The sequence below is a fragment of the Paroedura picta genome, chromosome 2, assembly GCF_049243985.1.
Source record: "Paroedura picta isolate Pp20150507F chromosome 2, Ppicta_v3.0, whole genome shotgun sequence".
NCBI classification, from domain to species: domain Eukaryota; kingdom Metazoa; phylum Chordata; class Lepidosauria; order Squamata; family Gekkonidae; genus Paroedura; species Paroedura picta.
The window spans coordinates 30,641,777-30,661,540 of NC_135370.1; the positions used below are offsets into that span (position 1 = coordinate 30,641,777).

The window sequence follows — 19,764 nt, forward strand, 5'->3', positions numbered from 1 at the left end:
GTGGTTAGGAGTAAAAGGTAAAGGTAAAGGTATCCCCTGTGCAAGCACCAAGTCATGTCTGACCCTTGGGGTGACGCCCTCCAGCGTTTTCATGGCAGACTCAACACGGGGTGGTTTGCCAGTGCCTTCCCCAGTCATTACCGTTTACCCCCCAGCAAGCTGGGTACTCATTTTACCGACCTCAGAAGGGTGGAAGGCTGAGTCAACCTTGAGTGGTTAGGAGTGCGGACTTCTAATCTGGCATGCCGGGTTTGATTCCCTGCTCCCCCACATGCAGCCAGCTGGTGACCTTGGGCTCACCACAACACTGATAAAGCTGTTCTGACCGAGCAGTAATGTCAGGGCAAGCTCAGCCTCACCCACCTCACAGGATGTCTGTTGTGGGGAGAGGAAAGGGAAGGCGATTGTAAGCCGCTTTGAGACTCCTTTGGATAGAGAAAAGCAGCATATAAGAACCAACTCTTGTTCTGCCTCTTCTTCTTCTTCTTTGATTTGATTTGACTTGATTTGATTTGATTTGATTTGGAGGATAATTTTAAGGGACTTTAACTTTGTCACAGTTCCATACTGGTGGATAGGCATATTAACTGATCGCTGAATATTTTGTAAAGCGCAGAGATACTTTTTTCAGCCCTTCTTTAAAAGGGAAGTGGGAGTTCTGTTGTAGTTCTTATTAACGGTGATCTAGCATATGCTATTCAGTATGGTGGAACTTGCTGCCCAGATGGTTCAGCTTTTTATAGTACCTCGAGTCTTAAATTCAGAAGCGGAGATAGCTGGAAGTATAAAATGAAGCATGTTTCTCTAGATTTCCTCAACCTAACTGTGTACGTGGAGGCCTTTGACTGAGGCTGGCAACAGGGCCCTCCTTGCAACCTGGTCCTTTTACCAGGCATCTTTGACACTCCACATGTCCCTAGTCTAGAGCTGCTTTTAAACTTTTGTTGTTCCCGCCGATTTGCTGCAGGTGCCCCAGGATACACCGTTCCCATATGTTGATTGAAGTCCAACTGTTCATGACTATTATGTTCATTGTTGCAAATGTATCTATGGACTTTCGTATCTACGGCTCTTGTCGGCTCTTGATGCATATCAGTCTGGCTTCCATCCGGGCTACAGGGTGGAGATGGTGCTGGTCACACTGATGGATGATCTCTGGCACCAGTTGGATCGGGGCAGGTCAGCCATACTCGTTATGTTAGATCTGTCGGCTGCCTTTGATGTGGTCGACCACGAGTTATTGGTTCACTGCTTTGCCTGGACAGGGATATGGTGCACATCCCTTGATTGGCTACGCTTCTTTTTCCAGAACTGGACCCAGTGGTTGACTGTGGGGAATGAGCTGTTGTGCTCCTATAGTCTCCCTTGGAGAGTGCCTTGGAGGGGTGTTCTCCCTCACTATTTTTAGCATATTTATGAGCCCACTGGCCCTGCTGGTCTGGAGCTTTGGGATGGGAGTATGGAGCTCTGGAGTATGCTGATGACACCTACCTCTGTTTCCTCATGGACAGCCGCCCGGACTCCACTCCGGAACCATTTGCCAGAAGTTTGGAAGCCGTGGTTGGATGGCTTGAGCGGAGTTGCCTCAAACTCAATCCCTCCAAGATGGAGGTCCTATGGCTAGGTAGGAGGGTGGCAGAACAGGGAGCGCATTTGCTCATACTGGCTGGGGTGCAATTGATCACTGTGCCCCAAGCCAGGAATTTGGGAGTGACCTTGGATGCCTCACTGACCATGGAGGCCCAGATCAAGAAAGTAGCTCACCAGGCGCTTTTCCACCTTTGTTAGGCGAGGCTACTAGCACCCTCTGAGCACCTCGCTATGGTGATCTATGTGACAGTCACCTCCAGAACAGACTTATGTAGCTTGTTCTATGCGGGCCTGCCCTTGTCCCTGACCTGGAAATTGCAGCTGGTACAGAATGCGTCTGCAAGGATCCTCACAGGAACATATTGGAGGCCCCATATCCAGGCTTTGCTGAGGCAGCTGCATTGGTTTCTAGTTGCGGCCCAGATCCGGTTCAACGTTTTGGTTTTAACCTTTAAGGCCCTTTGTGGTCTGGGGCCAATGTATATGAGGGACCATTTGTCACCCTATGTCCCCCACAGGGCTTTGCGTTCTGTGGGTACCAACCTGCTGGACATTCCTGGCCCTAGGGAAAATATGCTTAGCCTTGACCAGCGCCAGGGCCTTTTTGGTCGTAGCCCCTACCTGGTGGAATGAGCTCCTGGGAGAGAACCCTAGCAGGATTTGTCGGCTTTCCGCAGGGCCTGTAAGATGGAACTCTTCCGCCAGGTTTACGGTTGAGGCCAGTGTAGGAGGAAGATCTGGTTACCCCTCCCCCCATCAGGAAGTACACCATCGAGATGTATGCCACCCGTGACTGTCTTGGGTGCTCCCTGGGTGGCAAGTGTCCCATGGGGAGTAGGTTTATTTTTTCCGCCATATTGGGCTTTTTTTTGTACTCTCTTGTGTAGTTTTAACGGTACGCCATGAGTGGAGGGTAATATAATAATAATAATAAATAATAATAGTGAGGGACAGTATATAAATTAAATGAATAAATAAAAATATTAATGTTGTTCAGATCACAAAGAGGTGGATTTGTACTTATCTGCTGGCTCAGACAGCGGCTGTCCACAGAGAGCGGATTGAATCCTGCAGTTTGTTTCTACAAGAATTAGGGACCATTCTGGCCTCTCAGTTAAAATAGCTGAAGATATCTAGGGACTTTGAGATTTTTTTTTGTTATTGTGTATCTGGATTTGATTTGATGAAGGTAAAAGGCACCTTGGGAGAAAGAATTGCAGAACAACCGAATAGGAGGATCTTACAAAAAGGGTAGAGAACAGAATAGAGAATAAGTCACAGGAAGAACAGGCATTAGACTTTACCAATGCAGATTTTGACAAATTGGATGTGCCCTTCAGCAAAAGTATCATGGAAAGATTACACTCTCTGCAAAGGAGTTTATGAATGCGGCTAGAAGCATAGATACGATTCATAGTCGTGGAAAATGAAAAAGAAGAATGGTTGAAAACCCACGAGATTGAGACAGAGATCTTTTTAATGACTGGATAATCAAAAGGAATCCTAAGAAAGGCAAGTACGAAGTGCGATTGCATTGACATACCAGAATTAAAAATAAAAGGCAGACAGTCAAGGGATGCAGTATAAAGCTCCTAAATGTGTCGAGAAGAGGAAGAAACGGAGGACTGTGGGGCATGAAAAGAGAAGGAAGAAAACCCCCAGTGTAAGGGAAGAGGAGGCCAATTAAATGTTTACACCATTTTATCTTAAAACAAGTGGACAAGAGGCCTCTACTGCCCTGTTCAAAAATATCTACAAGCCTTTCTCAGCTGTTTTACCATTGAGAAGTCCCTGAAACAATCTTCAGACTTCGAGTAACTCCAGAAGTGGTGCAGTCACGCAGAATATGGTTGGGAAGCAGAGCTGTGGACATGCCCACTTGAGGCCCCTCCCCTTCCCACTCCCTCTAGGCCCATCATTGGCCATTTTGGAAGGGAGGAACAGGTTGACATGACCATATATGGTCATATCATCTGATAAATGTTTAATAAATAAATAAATAAATAAATAAATAAATAAATAAATAAATAAATAAATAAATAAATAAATAAATAAATAAATAAATAAATATATAAATGATCTCCTACCTATTTGGGAAATCCTTCCAGGGCTATCAAGAAACCCCAAGGTTTCATGAAACCCTGCTTGAGAATGTCTAATCTACACCAATAATAGTTTTGAGGCCAGTAGCGCCTTAGTGACCAACAGGAGTTTCAGGGTATAAGCTTTCAAGAATCAGAGCTCCCTTTCTTAAATGTCAATTTGAAATATAGATCACTGTGTCCTTTGAATCTAGTCCAGTGTTTTTTCAACATTTTGACTGTGGAGTAACCTCAGAAGAATTTTGCAGGCTTTGAGGTAATCCTGAAGTGATGTCAACTGCCATGCCTACCTGTCACAGCCTCTGAAGCGACATGTCACCAGAAGTGATATCACCTAGACCCTCCAGGACCCTCACCTCTTCCTAGAGCTCAAAACAACCACCAAAGACCCAACCAACCCCAAGAGGATTCACCTCGCTAGACTCTAGCCACCACCAACAGGTTGACCACCTAAGAGGAGACTTGGCCAGCAAAGTTTTGTATGACCTTTATATCCATTATTGGCCCTTTTCCGAGGGGGTGGGTCAGCCTCCCCAAATATGGAGAAAGCCACCCTGGGTAAATTTAGGTTTTTTAAAAAATTGCCCTGAGCCAGCATCACCGTTCCAAGGTTCTGTTGTAAGTTGGGTTACATGTAACCCTGGTTAGGTCAGAAGGTGGGAGGGATATGGTAAAGTACAGCACATTTTGTAATCAGTTTGCTTGGAGCAGAGGTGAAATGCTTGGGGGCAGAAAATTAACATCTGTAGTGAGAAGAATCTGATGTTGAAACAGCTTTGGAAGATCTGTTGTTGTTGTTAAAATTTATAGCCCGCCTTCCTCCAAAGGCTCAAGGTAGATTACATAAAAATATTCCCTAAAATCTCATAAACCCCCCTAAACCCCTATAACTCCCAAGGTACCAAGATGGCCAGGTCTCTCTCACAGTCATCTAACAAGGGATGTACTAGAGGTTGTATAGCGCAACCCAAGGGGGTCCCATCACTGACCTGGCCTCAACCATAGACTTGTCAGAATAGCTCCATCAGCTCCGTCAGGGCTTTCAGCTCTCCTGGGAGCTCATTCCACCAGGTCAGGGCCAGAACTGAAAAGGTCCTCTGCAGATTGAGGCCAAGCATATCTCTTTGTGGCCTGGGACCACTAACAGATTAATACTCGAGAGCGAAGGGCCTTGTGGGGGGCATAAGCAGACAAGAGGTCCCTCAGGCTGGGCCCAAGCTGCGAATGGCCTTAACGGTCAGAACCAAGAACTTGATCCAGGCCCAAGCTGGCAACTAGTGCAGCTGCCTCAACACAGGCTGGATGAACCTTAGCAGCTGTGTTCTGCACTAGCTGGAGTTTCTGGGTCAAGGAGAAGGATAGGCCAGCACAGCATTCTGGACCCATGAATTAAGTTCAGCAATCTCACTGTTGTAATTTCCCCTTGAAATTTCTTTTTTTGAGGACTCTCATCCTTACATCAGCAGTGGAGTGACCTGGAAAATTAAAATGTTCTCCCACTGTTTCTTGAGGGCTACAGTTTTTAATGTTAGATTTATGTCCATTTATGAGTACCCAGCTTGCTGCTGGGAGGTAAACGGTAATGACTGGGGAAGGCACTGGCAAACCACCCCGGACTGAGTCTGCCAGGAAAATGCTAGAGGGCATCACCACAAGGGTCAGACATGACCTAGTGCTTGCACAGGGGATACCTTTACCTTTTATATTCTTTTGGATAGAGACTGACCTGTTTGTCCTCTGTAGGGGGTGGAAGGTCACTGCAGACAGTTGATGTCATATATAACCCTGGAAAATGAATATGTGGGTGAATCTAAGATGGTATAGCAGGTGGTGTTACATCCAGTGATTGTGTTGTTGGAGTGAATAGCCATCTTGGTTTGTTGCCAGCCCTGAGACCTTGGTATAGTTCTGGATTTGTTGATCTGTTTCCTTACTATATCAGGTTTGAATAATGTGTGTTGTAGATACTGCAGTTGAGAATCTCTGTCTGAAGCATCAGAACTGTTGCAGCTATACCATAGAGCTTGGCTTTTGACAAGCCTTCCTCAACTTTCTTACCATTGAGAAATCTGTCTTGGCAGCAGCATGTGCAAAAAAGATCTAGGAGTCTTAGTAGACCATACATTGAACATAAGTCAACAGTGTGACTCGGTAGCTAAAAAGGCAAATGGGATTTTGGGCTGTATCGTGTCCAGATCACGGGAGATGATGGTACCACTTTGGTCTGGTTCAGCCTCACTTGGAGTACTGTGTTCAGTTTTGGGCACCAGGGATGTAGACAAACTGGAGCGTGTCTAAGAGAAGGGCAACAAAGATGGTGAGGGCTTTGGAGACTAAGACGTATGAGGGAAGGTTGGGGGAGCTTGGTCTGTTTAGCCTGGAGAGGAGATGACTGAGAGGGGATTTGATAGCCATCTTCAAATATTTAAAAGGCTGCCATATAGAGGATGGAGCAGAGTAGTTTTCTCTTGCCCTGGAAGGACGGACCAGAACCAATGGGATTAAATTAATTCAAAAGAAATTCCATCTGAACATCCAGAAGAAGTTTCTGACAGAGCAGTTTCTCAGTGGAACAGGCTTCCTCGGGAGGTGGTGGGTTCTCCATCTTCGGAAATTTTTAAGCAGGGGCTGGAGAGCCATCTGACGGAGAGGCTGATTCTGTGAAAGCTTAAGGGGGTGGCAGGTTACAGTTTATGAGTGATAGGGTTGTGAGTGTCCTGCATAGATGACCCATGAGATCCCTTCCAACTCTATTATTTTATGATTCTATGAAACCCCTGAAACATTTTTCAGGCTTTGAGAAACCCCAGAAGTGCAGAATCATTCAGAGTATAATTGGGAAGCATAGCCGTGTACATGCCCACCCAGGGCTCCTCTGTCAGATCTGCTCTCCTGCCGGAGCCAGGAGGATTGAGTTAGAAGTTTATTGAGCTCCACCCCCTCCCCTGGTGAGATTCCATATCTTTCTTTCAACCTTCTCTTGCCTTTTGGCCAGGCTTTATTGCTCAGGGAGACTATCCCTCCCTCGCTGCGAGAATTCTGAGAACGCTTTCTTATCAAGCCACTGTCCTTGGTTTGTTTGGGGAATGCTGGAAATGTTCTGCCAAGAACAACTGCAAGGGCAGACCAGATATCTCCAGCTATTCGCATCTTTTAAAATCAATAGCCTCTTCCTATGTGAACCCCTCTTCCCTGAATTACCTGAATTACCCTCCTATAAATACTGCTATAAGGGCGACCCATCTCTGTCTCTGTCACTGCATCCTCTGCACCCACCATGCTGTATTTCACATTGTCTTATCGATCCTTTCAATAAAGACTAACTTCTTAGCACCACCTGTGTCTGGAGCAGTTCTATTCGAGAGGGTTACTTCTGATTGAGCAGGTCAGCCACAGTTTGTGTCACCCTCCCCTTCCCACCCCCTCCAGGCCCATTATTGGTCCCATTATTTGGGAGGGGCTGGCTCAATATGGATATATATGGTCATTAACTCCCATCCATCCGCTATAGATGTTTGACAGAGCGTTGGTCCCAGAAATCACTAGATGTTGAGTGTTTGAAAGAAGTTGACGTCTCACCAAGGTACTGAATTCAGCATAGCTTCTGTGACATTTCCCTGAAGAGTGGAGAATAAACTGTATTTGAGGTCAATGCAATTCAGTGTTGACAAAAAGCTATTCTAGACTGAGCTAAAAGGAGCAATGTTTTCAAGAACTTGAAAAAAGCTGTATTACTGTTGCCAGGGTTAATAAGATCTCATGCGGAGAACTCTGTTTTGTTCTGGGCACCATTGTTTGAGGACGACGTTGGACATTTGGAAAAAAGGTGAATTAGAAGTGGGGGAAGCAGTGGGGGAAAGCAGTGGGGGGTGAGTACAGACCTTAGATACAAAAAAAAAAAGTCTGGAAACAGCTGAATGCTTGATGAGATCAGTTTGTTGAAAAGACACGCATATGGAGGATTGTTCCGCATGGCCTGTAAAATGGCACACTTCCATCGGGCCTGTGGTTTAGGACAGGGGTAGTGAGCCTGTGGTCCTCCAGTTGTTTATGGACTACAATTCCCATGAGCCCCTGCCAGCAATTGCTGGCAGGGGCTCATAGGAATTGTAGTCCATGGACATCTGGAGGACCACAGGTTCACTACCCCTGGTTTAGGCCACATTAATCCAGAAGTACTAACAGGCACCCTGTGAGGTGGGTGAGGCTGAGCTTGCCCTGATATCACTGCTGGGTCAGAACAGCTTTATCAGTGCTGTGACTGGCCCAAGGTCACCCAGCTGGCTGCATGTGGGGGAGCGCAGAATCGAACCCGGCATGCCAGATTAGAAGTCCACACTCCTAACCACTACACCAAACTGGCTCTTCATATCCTATGAAGCACAAGTTGAAGCACTGGCTTTCCACTCTCTTCTTGCAGGAGACCTCCGAAAAACTGCTGCTGGAGGTCACTACACCAAACGACAGTTCCCCCCCCCCCAAACCTCAAAGAAATCTGTAGCTTAGGATGCTAGAGCCACCAAAAGGCTGTTCAGAATGCACCCTGACTGTGCCCCCACCCCACCCCTTACTAGATTCAGCCCAAGCATAATATCAAATCACATAACATCCCTTGCCAGGGTATGAGGCTCCTCGACTGACCAACACACCTGGGGGCTTTACGCACCGGGATCTTTGTTGCAAATTGGTCACTGAACGAAAAATCGCCATTTAAAATAGTGGAATTCGTCGTTATGCATACCTGCCTTTGTAGTGGAATCCAGTTGCGTTTTGTAGCGTTTCCCACAGCTTCCGGTCTCGGCAGAAAAGGAAGCGCTATTTCCAAGCTCGTCCCGCCCCTGGCCGTCAAGCAGCCAATGGGCAGCCGTTAGCATGCTCCCAAACAGCCCCTTTCCCTTTAAGAAAGGTTTTTTTAAAAAAAAAAACAGACCCATTGTAACGAATCTGTGTAGATTCGTTGCAACGGAGAGACCCATCCAGCTGCCTAATGTGAGCTGTCGTTTGATCGTATGATCGTTGCCACGCTGCCTCGAGTGATAAACCCCCCCCTCTCACGGGCCTGATTTTCGGCTGAATTAATGTGTAAAAAATAAAGGGACTTTATTTCAGCAAACGGGCTTTTATGTGGTTTGTGCTTAGTGACTAAAGGTGAAGGACTGAAGCCAGGGAAGCCTCTAAACAGAAAGAGGCTCGCTGGTGCGTTTATCCCCGCTCGCTCGGAGAAAAAAAAATGGCGATCGCTTCGCCGGAAGTTTGGAGGACAGGCTCAGGAGGAGGGGCTTTGAAGAAACCGCAACAATGTTAACGCACAGGTCTTTATCGCTAGTGTTGCAGATTGTTTGCAAGAGTGTAGCGCTTTCCGGAGGGTGAATCCACTTTTTGGGATTCCCCTGAAAGCACTACAACGAAGCGCTTTTTGCTGATCGGTTTCAGGAGTGTTGCAGATTGTCTACGACGTCGTGCGTTATGGCAAATCAATAGCGTTTCCAATTGGCAACCATTGTGCGATTTTGAAGCCGTGCAAAAAGCCCCCTGTAATTTCTGTCAGTCTCACTAGACTGCACCATTTCTGTAGCTTAGAATTTTGTGAGAGGGAAAGAGGTTCCCATGTGCTTTTCCCAGCCAGGCAGATAGGAGGTCCAGGCAAACTTGCAGCTTGTCCAGTTGAGCCAGTTTGGTGCAGTGGTTAGAAGTGTGGACTTCTAATCTGGCGAGCCGGGTTTGATTTCCCGCTCCTCCCCCACATGCAGTCAGCTGAGTGACCTTGGGCTCGCCACAGCCCTGATAAAGCTGTTCTGACCGAGCAGGAATATCAGGGTGTCTGTTGTGGGGAGAGGAAAGGGAAGGCGATTGGAAGCCACTTTGAGACTCCTTCGGGTAGAGAAAAGCGGCATATAAGAACCAACCTTCTTCTTCTGCTTCTTCTTCTGCTTCTTCTGCTTCTGCTGCTGCTTGTCCCTGAAACCAGGGAGGCTAACACCAACGACGGGGCCAGAATGCTCTTGGTCCCCTAGAGCTTGAAATCCCAGGAGGCAGCCAGGGCCTCTAAATAGGATTAAATCCGCATGACCTGGACGATGGGGTATAACACCTCATGGGGGATATTTGCTTTCTGAGCCGAGTAAGCCATCCCGGTGCAGACGGAGGGATACGGTGTCAGCTTTGCTTCGCAGCCATCATCCGAGCCCCTTTTGTCAACGTGTGCCGATGACCTCTGCGCAAGCGACACAGTGGCTTAGCAGTGGAACATCACGATGCTAAGTCATTCCGTTCCTGCAGGATTATTAGCAGTTCAGAACACTGTTGGGCAGACGATTGGACGCTTTAGACCTCGATTTTGTGGATACCAGGAGATCCCAAATCCTTTTCCGTGGACGGATGCATAGTGTAGGAGCTGGCTACGTTATCCTTATGAATTAAAAGTTACCTTTGGTAATAGAGATGGGCAGGTACTTAATCTGATTAGTTGTAATGTTATCTCATGCTTTCCAGGGTTTTATAGCATCAGAGGATCCTTAGGAATGCTACTTAGGGGTCATACATTTTCTACAAAATGATGGCCAACCTTAGTATCTACGACTGACTGCATTCATCAGTTTGACTCTGTATTTAAAGGTAAAGGTATCCCCTTTGCAAGCACCGGGTCATGTCTGACCCTTGGGGTGACGCCCTCCAGCGTTTTCATGGCAGACTCAATGCGGGGTGGTTTGCCAGTGCCTTCCCCAGTCATGACCGTTTACCCCCCAGCAAGCTGGGTACTCATTTTACTGACCTCGGAAGGATGGAAGGCTGAGTCAACCTTGATCCGGCTGCTGGGATTGAACTCCCAGCCTCATGGGCAGAGCTTTCAGACTGCATGTCTGCTGCCTTACCACTCTGTGCCACAAGAGGCTCGACTCTGTATTTATGGGCCCCCAAAGAGGTTTGTTTCCTATACTTCTCTGCTGGGATTATCAGCAGCTGGAGATTGCTAATCTAATGGGGAAAATTGCACATGGAAGGAAAAGATTATTCAGTTCTTGTATGTGTGAAATCCTTATTGAGACACTTGCCCTTTAAATGTGCTCGAGACGATTTGCGGCATGAAAAGCAAAGCACAAAGGTAAGGCAGACTTTCTTAACCAGGGTTTTGTGAAACCCATGGGGGGCCATGGAAGCGTTTCCTGAATGATTAGGTGTTATTGTTTAAATACATTTTTTAAATTTGTTAAAAATTTATCGGGTGATGCAACCATATATGGTCATGCCGATTTGCCCCCCCCCCCAGTAGCCAGTGCTGGGCCCGGAGGGGGTGGGAAGGGGAGGCACCCTGGTTGGGCGTGTCCACAGCTCTGTCTCCCAACCATATTCTGCATGATCATGCTGCTTCTGGGGTTTCTCAAAGTCTGAAGAACGTTTCAGGGGTTTCTCATTGGTAAAAATGTTGAGAAAGGCCGCTTATAGCCTGATAAAACAATGAGGGATGGATAACAATCTGCTTAGGGACTGTTTCCAAGCTTTCGGATTGTCCCTGTTGCAGGCACACAGAGGTAGTCAAAATCCCATTCTGAAGTTCAGATATCAGTTAAAACATACTTGCAGCTCCATGTCCAGAGGGAAATCTGAAAGCAGAGTTCTAGACAGAGCACAGGTCAGGGAGTAAAGCAGAAATACAGGTAACAAGGTCGGGAATTAAGAAACCTCTTGTTTCCACACTCCCTTCCACACAGTCACTCCCTTTGGTTAGGAGAGCGGATTTTTGATCTGGTGAGCCAGGTTCGATTCTGCGCTCCCCCACATGCAGCCAGCTGGGTGACCTTGGGCTCACCACGGCACTGATAAAGCTGTTCTGACCGAGCAGTAATATCAGGGCTCTCTCAGCCTCACCCACCTCACAGGGTGTGTGTTGTAGGGAGAGGAAAGGAAGGAGACTGTAAGCCGCTTTGAGACTTCAGGTAGAGAAAAGCGGCATATAAGAACCAGCTCTTCAGTCCTGCTCCTGCCCACACTCATTCTCATGGCTGATATGGAGTCTGTGCTTTGCTGCCAATCTAGCACTGTGCCTTCTGTCTTGCGGCTCCCTCCTATTGTTCCTTCTACACTGCTCCCAAGGTTCTGGAGACAGTGGAAGCAAACTGGCTGGCGGCTGGCTCTCTGTTGCCCACTCACGGCTGGGGGTGGGTGAGGGCTGTCGATCCATGTCTGCATCTTCAGAGACTGCCTCCTCCTGTAGTGTCACTGGCTGTGTGTTTGGGTGAGTCCAACTGGCTGCCTCTTCCTCGGACGAGTCATCTGTGCCATTGTACTCCGCTGGAGCTGCTTGGTCCATAACACAGATGCATGCAGCTGGCTATTATAGAATCATGGAATCCTAGAGTTGGAAGGGGCCAAACAGGCCATCTAGTCCAATCCCTTGCCCAATGCAGGATCAGCCTAAAGCATCCAGGATAAAGATCTGTCCAGCCACTGCTTGAAGATGGCCAGTGAGGGAAGTTCCCCACTTCCTATAAACAGAACTCTGGACTTGTAGAACTATCCGCTTTATCCAGCCCTGCAGTTACATTCACTTTACATTGAGAGAATGCTCACTGACAAAAATCCAAGTAAGGACTGACATGTTTGTAGCTCTTACTTTGATGAAGTGTCACTCGCTTCCTAAGAATCTCTGCACTTTCCGAATTCACTTATCGTTGTCTAAATGAGCCAGGCATTTGTGCTTCAAGAACCAGTCATAGTGGGTAGAACGTAAACCTTTACAGATTTCAGATTAGCAGTTCCGTGTTAGCTGTCCTTTTGGTTTGGCTTGTAGCACATAATGGTTTAAGTTCGTGCTCTGGATCAAATAGGAAGAAGCAAAGGAGATGGGTGTTGATATGGATGGGCACAAAATACGAACTGACATGAACAGATATGCTGGTCTGCTGTAGGGAGCAGAGAGCAGGGGTGTAAATGGCTCCCAGGTATTTAAACCAAGTAGCTGAGCTCCAAGCCATTAAACCCTCTGGTTCTGCTCCCTGCTGCTTCAAAGTGATGGGGAGCAAAAGCAGAGGGCCCTCTGGTTCTGCTCCATCCTTTGAGGTGGCGGGGAACAGATTGGGAGGTTTTAAGTAGTTGAAAGCCATTTAATTATCTGGTTTTGATCTCTATCACTTCGAAGTAGAGGGGAGCAGAACCAGAAAGCTAAATATGAGGGTGAAGTGGCTCCCTGGGGGTATTTCACCCCCTGTTTTCTGCTAGTCCTGGCTTTCCATGGAAGGAAGGGAGGCACTTTATCCCCTACTATCCCCTACTTTATCCCCTATCCCTTATCCCCTAGATGCCCCCTCATTTTAAACTTCCTTTCTGCTTCCTGCAGCTCTACAGAAAGCAGGGCCATTTAAACCCCTGATTTCTGTTCTCTACGGAAAGCCACAAGGAGCAGAAAGCAGTGGTGATTTAAATTGCTGAGAGCTGATGATAAGCCATGGGGAGCTGAAAGCAGGGGTTAAATAGCTATCCCTCTCCTTTCAAAGTGGTGGGGAGCAGAGCCAGAGGGTTAAATGGCTCCCAGCCATTTAAACCAAATTGCTATGGGGCAAGGAACTTCCTGACGCTCAGGACGCTCTTGTCATTAATGGTCATGAGCCACCACGACTTGCTCCAAAAAGGGAAGTTTTAATTTCTTCCGAAAATTCAGTTGTTCCAATAATATTCCAAATGATCATTTCCTTTAATTTAAAAAAAAATGTATTGCCATATTTTCTAAGAACACCCCTCAAGTTCCTCAGTGGGTAGGAGAATGAGCTTCCCAGTCACAATTCTGCCATTGGCACTTTAGTGTCGTTTTACAAAAAGATAATTACTACTTCGCACTTCTTATTTTTAGCTCTGGTTATTAATTATATCCCTTAAGAGCATGATGGAATTGACTTTTATGTTGCGTTACCACCTAGATAAACAGAAAATGGCAGTCCCTGTTAAAAATATAATCTATCCTAAAATATGCATGGTTTGAAAATCCTTTTTGCTTATCTACATTTTTGTAAGAAATATGGATCAGGATGTCCCACAACCAGCAAAACAGCACCCACCCTTCATTGCGTATTGCACTACAGTACGGCTTTTTGAATCTGTGGGCACATTTCAAATTCTGTGTGGACATTTGTATCTCAAATGTGCTATTGGACTCAACAGGTGGTCTTAGGCAGTGGTCCCCAACCTTTTTTTGGCTGGGGACCGGCAGGACAACAGCCCCGCCCGCGCAGCGCGGCCCTTATTCCCTCTCCCCTCCTCCCGCAGTAAGAAGCTTCCCGGGCCGCAAGCTTGTGGCCTGGGAAGTTTTTTACTGCGGGGGGGGGCGGGGAAAGGGAACCGCGGCCCGACACCGGGCCGCGGACCGCAGGTTGGGGACCACTGGTCTTAGGGATTCTAGTTTTAGAAACTGACTGGAGGTCTAGAGGTATGTATGTGAATCTCCAGGCATAGCTGTGTACAAGCCCACCCAGGGCCCCTCCGCTTCCCACCCCATCCAGGTCCATCATTGGCCATGGGGGGGTCAACATGGCCCCCATTTGGGCTCTCCGAGATGACCTAGAGAGGACCCTAGCAGCCACATTTTGCATCAACTGTCATTTCCATATCAAGGACAAGGGAAGGCTTGCGTAGAGCAAGTTACAGAAGTCTGGTCCAGAAGTAACCGTTGCACGGATCGCTGTAGCCAGGTGTTCCAGAGACAGGTAGGGTACTAATAGTCTGCTGTAGATGGAAAAACACCACTTGGGCTACTCTAGTGACCTGCGCCTCCATCGATAGGCGTCAAAGATCACCCCAAAATTCCTGGCTGTAGATACAGCCTCAAGCTGCACCTGATCCAGGACTGGGAGCTGCACTTCCTGATCCTGCCCCCTTCTGCCCAGCCACAGGACCTCCATCTTGGAGTGGTTGAGTTTCAGGTGGCTTCGTCTGCACCATCCAGACACTCGTGCTTTTGTGGCTCCCTGTGCTGAGCTCATGAGCTGGAACTCTGGACTTCTGTCCCAACTTAAGATCCACTGAACTGGCTTAGTCTCCTGTGAGTGAGAAAAGGGACAACCATTCTTCTAAAACTGTGCTTACCCTTTGCAACTTTTATAAATGGCAGTGGTGGAAAATGCTGTCAAATCACAGCTGACTTATATGGCAGACCCATAAGGTTTTCAGGGGAAGAGACTAACAGGTGGTCTGCCTCTGTGTAAGTATCCCTGTACTTCCTTGGTGGTCCCATCCAACCACTAACCAAGACTGACCCTGCTTAGCATCTGAGATCTAACGAGGCCAGGTCAGTCTGGGTTATCCAGGAAATATCAGGGTGGTATGCAACATTAATGCAGAAGAGTCATGGAAGTTAAAATATAATAACATGAAAACCATTTGAAGTCATGTCCGTAACTAGCAGCAACATCGATTATAGCTATTCTAGCAGACATTGCAGTGAGTGACGGCATATAAATCAAATGCATTAAACAAACAAATCACTATTTCTAGAGCCATCCCTTTCAATAGGTCTATTTCCAAATCAAGATGTTGTTGTGGGGCTGTTTTTTAAAGGGGGGGCCTGTTAGATGCTGTTTAAACACGATCTAAAAAAAACATTTCTAAGAAAAAGGGGATGACAGAGAATGAGGTGGCTGGATGGAGTCACTGAAGCAGTCGGTGCAAACTTAAATGGACTCCGGGGAATGGTAGAGGATAGGAAGGCCTGGAGGATCATTGTCCCTGGGGTCGCGATGGGTCGGACACGATTTTGCACCTAACAACAGCAACAACAACAACAAAAAAACATTTTGGAGCAAGTATCTGCAAGCTATTTTAAACAGGGATGCTTTTTTTGCTAATTGGTTTTCTGATTGATCGATTGCTTTTTTTTCTAATTGGTTGTCTGATCGATTCATTGCCGCACTAGGTGATGGATCTGTAGTTGTCGAGAGGGAAATTGATACAGGGTGGAGAAAAACACCGATGAGCGCAAACAGATGTTTCATTGATTGCCTTTAATATGCCGCTATGTACTGTAATTAAGTATGTCCACAAAATGTTAAAAAATAGATTGCATGGAAAAAGCGAGAATGATATTATTGACTATATGCAACAAGAAAAAATAGCACTCCTTTGAAAAGGAAGTGGGAATCGTTCGAATACAATAATAAGGCTGGCAGTGGCGCAAGTTGAATATTACCGGTTGGTTCGTTATTTGATTTTGATTTGTCTTGTTCTTCCAGTTATGAAGCGCCCAGTAAGCCTCGACCACATCTTTGAAGATGGAATTATGAATCCACCGGCTTTTCTGCAGCCCTTCGAAGCCAAAGGACTGAGAAGCGACAGGCCCAGCTACCAGTTGAGCCAAGAGAAAAAGGAGGTGTTTTCCTTCTGTGAAGTTTGCAACATCCAGTTGAATTCCGCAGCGCAGGCACAGGTTCATTATGATGGGAAGTCTCACCTCAAAAGAGTAAAGCAGCTGAATAACGGGAAGCTACCTGCAAGCACGGCCGCGGGGAGCTTGCTGCCGAACACCAGCGCAGGTATGTGATCTTTTATTCCCCCTTGTGGTCTGAAACACGGTGGCCAACCTCCTTTGTCTCAAGAAATGAAATTTGGATCCATTGCGGTCTGTGTTCAGGTCTGGTGATGGGACAGCCTTGGTTTCCCTGCTGGATGCCAGTGTACGAGGAGGTAGATGGAAGAGTGCAGCACAGAAACCATGCGAGAACTCACACTCGTGAGTCGGGATGTGCGATTCGGCCTGGCTGCAACCGGCGGGAACGGCCACTGAAGCGGCCGAATCGCACATCCCTGTTCGTGAGGGGAAGAGGGGGAGCAGCGGAAGCAGCCTGCTCCCTTGCTTGTGGCTGCATCCCCCCCCCCCCCCGGTGTTAAGCAACAACTTGAGATCTCAACCCTCCTTCCTTCCCACTCTAAAGGTAGGGATGGGCAGGGTGATATTCTGCCATGTTCTCTTTTCGATTGTGATTTTATTCTTGGGTTTTTGTGTCCTTTTAATGGGGGGTTTAATGGGTGTTTATCGGACATCTGTAACCCGCCACAAGCCAGCTTCGGGAGTGGCGGGGAATAAATGTAATAACAACAACAGCAACAACAACAATACATTAAGGCAGAAGGCAAAAGCGGTGGACCCACTCAAGAGCTCCCACAATGGATGAAAACTGGATTTTTTTGACGTACTTCTAATAACGGGTTTTCGTCCTCCTTTACGGTGCTGTGACGTTCATTTGTCTGTACGTATATTTTATTGAATTGTTTGTTTACATATACTTTATTGTAAAATGCTGTTTTAATATTGAAATGTTCTCATGTTTTGATGCCCCCCCTCCCTTGGGGGACTGTATTTGGGCAGAAAGGCGGCATGGATGTGTTCCATAAGTAACCTTAATTCTAGCTTGGAGATTCATGATTGTTCCTTGTCTCTTAGGTTGGCCTTTTCCTTAAGAGTCCATAATTATGGGGATAGCCCCCCCCAAGTGCTATAGGGAGGGGTCCCCCCATGACCCGTTGAACATCCATCATGACAGGCTTGCAGTACATGAATGCATTTAACATACTATTTTGCCCTGAATCCATGTGATTATTTATGAAGGAAGGGTACTGGAATGATGCTTTAGGATGCTTAGGGCTGATCCTGCGTTGAGCAGGGGGTTGGACTAGATGGCCTGTATGGCCCCTTCCAACTCTATGATTCTGTGATTCTGATTCTATGTCTCTCTTTGTGTTTGAAGAAAGTTAACAAAGCATCCGGTAACTGATGTGAGTAGGAGTCAAGCCACTTCTGTTTCAGGCAGCTCCAGGACTCTTTGTTAATTGCCTTCACCCCAGAAAAAGAAGTGGAATTTGTGGCGAGGGACAGAACTTAACAAGATCGAGGGACTGAACTAGCGCTCAAGTTCGCCGGCCCGGTTACCTGGCATTTCAGCTGTGAATGTGGCCCACAGAACAACTGAAATATGTTCAGAGAATCCGCCTTTTGTATTACGTTGGCCTTCATCCAGAGTTGGCTGCGGAACACTGATCCATGGGAATTTGAAAAAACATGTTGGAACAGTGCAGGGGCAGTCATAAATTTCCCCTGTACAAAGTTAAACTTCACGTTTGGACAAGGCAAGTAAACGTTACAACTTTTTCTGAGGTGGATCCAGAAACGTTGGTGTTGCTGAAATCAATCCATTTTTGAGCCGTTAAGAGACAAATGGATATAAGATGGAGGTCTGGTAGATGTTGTACCTCTGGACTTGGTTTCAGAACTAGTACTCCTACATTTAGGATATGAAAGTGTCTTGTCAGTTGATTGGATAGGGTCCTTCTTACTCTAGTACCACTATTGTAGTGGGATTGCAGTTTAGTCCTCAAGTATGTTTCAGGTTTTCATTTAGTTTCTGGGGACCTTGAATTATTTTATCATACAAGCATCCTGCTTTAGGATGCTTAGGGCTAATCCTGCGTTGAGCAGGGGGTTGGACTAGATGGCCTGTATGGCCCCTTCCAACTCTATTATTCTATGATTCTATGATTCTATCCTTCACGGGTATGACAGCAGTGGTGTAGGTATGCTTTCGGGCGCTGTGACAAACAGGATATCAAATGGTGTTCATATGTATCTCTGTCTCAGTCTTCTCTTCCGTCCTCAGTTTCAATACCACCCTCAAAATGGAACTACAGACCTCATCTTTGTAGCGTGGAGATTAAGTCCTGGGGATAGAATGGCCTCTGTTGCCAAGATACTCCTGAGTTAGTTAATCAGACCTAGCTGTAGCTGCATAGAGCCCTCTGAAACATTCTTCAAGCTTTGAGGAACCCCAGAAGTGGCATGGTCGTGTAGAATATGGTTGGGAAGCATAGCTGTGTACATGCCTACCTGGGGCCCCTCCCCTTCCTGTCCCCTCCAGGCCCATCATTTGCCATCTGGGGAGGGGTGGGTGGGTCATATGACCCATATATGGTCATATCACCCGAGACATGTTCAACAAATTAAAAAATATATTAAAAACTAATTGGGAAACCCAATTGGGAAACCCTTCAAGGGCTGTCAAGAACGCCCAGGATTTCATGGTTGAAAATGCCTGGTTTAGAGTCTTCATTCCGCTCGTTAAGGCAGCTACGGTTTGACTCATGGCGCCCCCAGTAGTGAGGGATGAATCACTGCAAGGCAGGAAACGTGCAGACGTCGTGCCAGAATGCCACTGCTCCCAGCAGGGAGTTGCAGCATCAGAAACATTTGACCACTGACCCTGTGCCGCATGGCCCTGAATCCTGGGCCAATCACACACTTCCTCTCCTGCGCCATGTTATCAGAGGAAGGACAGAACATGCAAGATTTCTTTTTTAAATGACAGGGTTCATGTTTAATTTCACAAGGTGTCAAACCAAGTTGATGATTTGTTTTCCCTGCCCTCCCATCTTTTGAAATCACCTCCCTCCCACTGGAAACTAACTAACACCGAGGAGTTAAATTGCAACAAGTCTGAGAATGCTCAGTGCCTTTTGAGAGTGCAGAGATACTACCAGTCTAATATGACTCAAACCATTCTCCTTTTGTCTTTGTTATAGAGTAAGGATAAAGTATCCTTTTTCATGAAGATGCAAACTATGTCTGGATCTTATTTTTCTTTTAAAACTATAATCCTTTGGAGGTCACCTTTTAAAAAAGTAATATCCATCATCCTTTTCTTATTCTAAGACAGATGGGGGGGGGAAATGCAGCTATGCTTAAGGAGTGCTATCTAGAGGAGACAGAGATAGCTGCTTTTGAAGAGCTCTCTGGGTAAAGTCAAAAGTATTAATGATGTGACAGATTTAAAATCTCAGTGGCTGGGAGCGTATTTATTTTCACAGATTTGGAACATTCACCCTTTCTGCACCTTGTAGATTCCTCCCCTTTTGCTGTCCCCCCCCCCAGCCCGAAAACGACACTTAAATTCTGCTTCCCCCCCCCATGCCTTTGGCTTCGTTGAGCTTAAATTGAGCACCTTTCTGTCATTTGATCATGTCTGTGGCAAGCCAGGCTGGGCACTAAAAGAATTCAACTTAAAATGGATGTATCAGTATGGATTAGGTGGCGTTCCGGGCC

At 46.7% G+C, this 19,764-nt stretch overlaps 1 protein-coding gene across 5 annotated transcripts in view; it reads left to right on the plus strand.

Moving 5' to 3' along the window:
* The window catches only part of ZNF385B (zinc finger protein 385B), a 281,902-nt gene that overhangs the window by 35,237 nt on the left and 226,901 nt on the right, over positions 1-19,764 (plus strand). For all 5 annotated transcript variants that reach the window (XM_077319563.1, XM_077319559.1, XM_077319561.1 and 2 more), the window contains exon 2: positions 15,908-16,207. In XM_077319563.1, the coding sequence (XP_077175678.1) occupies positions 15,910-16,207 (298 nt within the window). In that variant the 5' untranslated portion in view covers positions 15,908-15,909. The remainder of the gene's footprint in view (positions 1-15,907; positions 16,208-19,764) is intronic.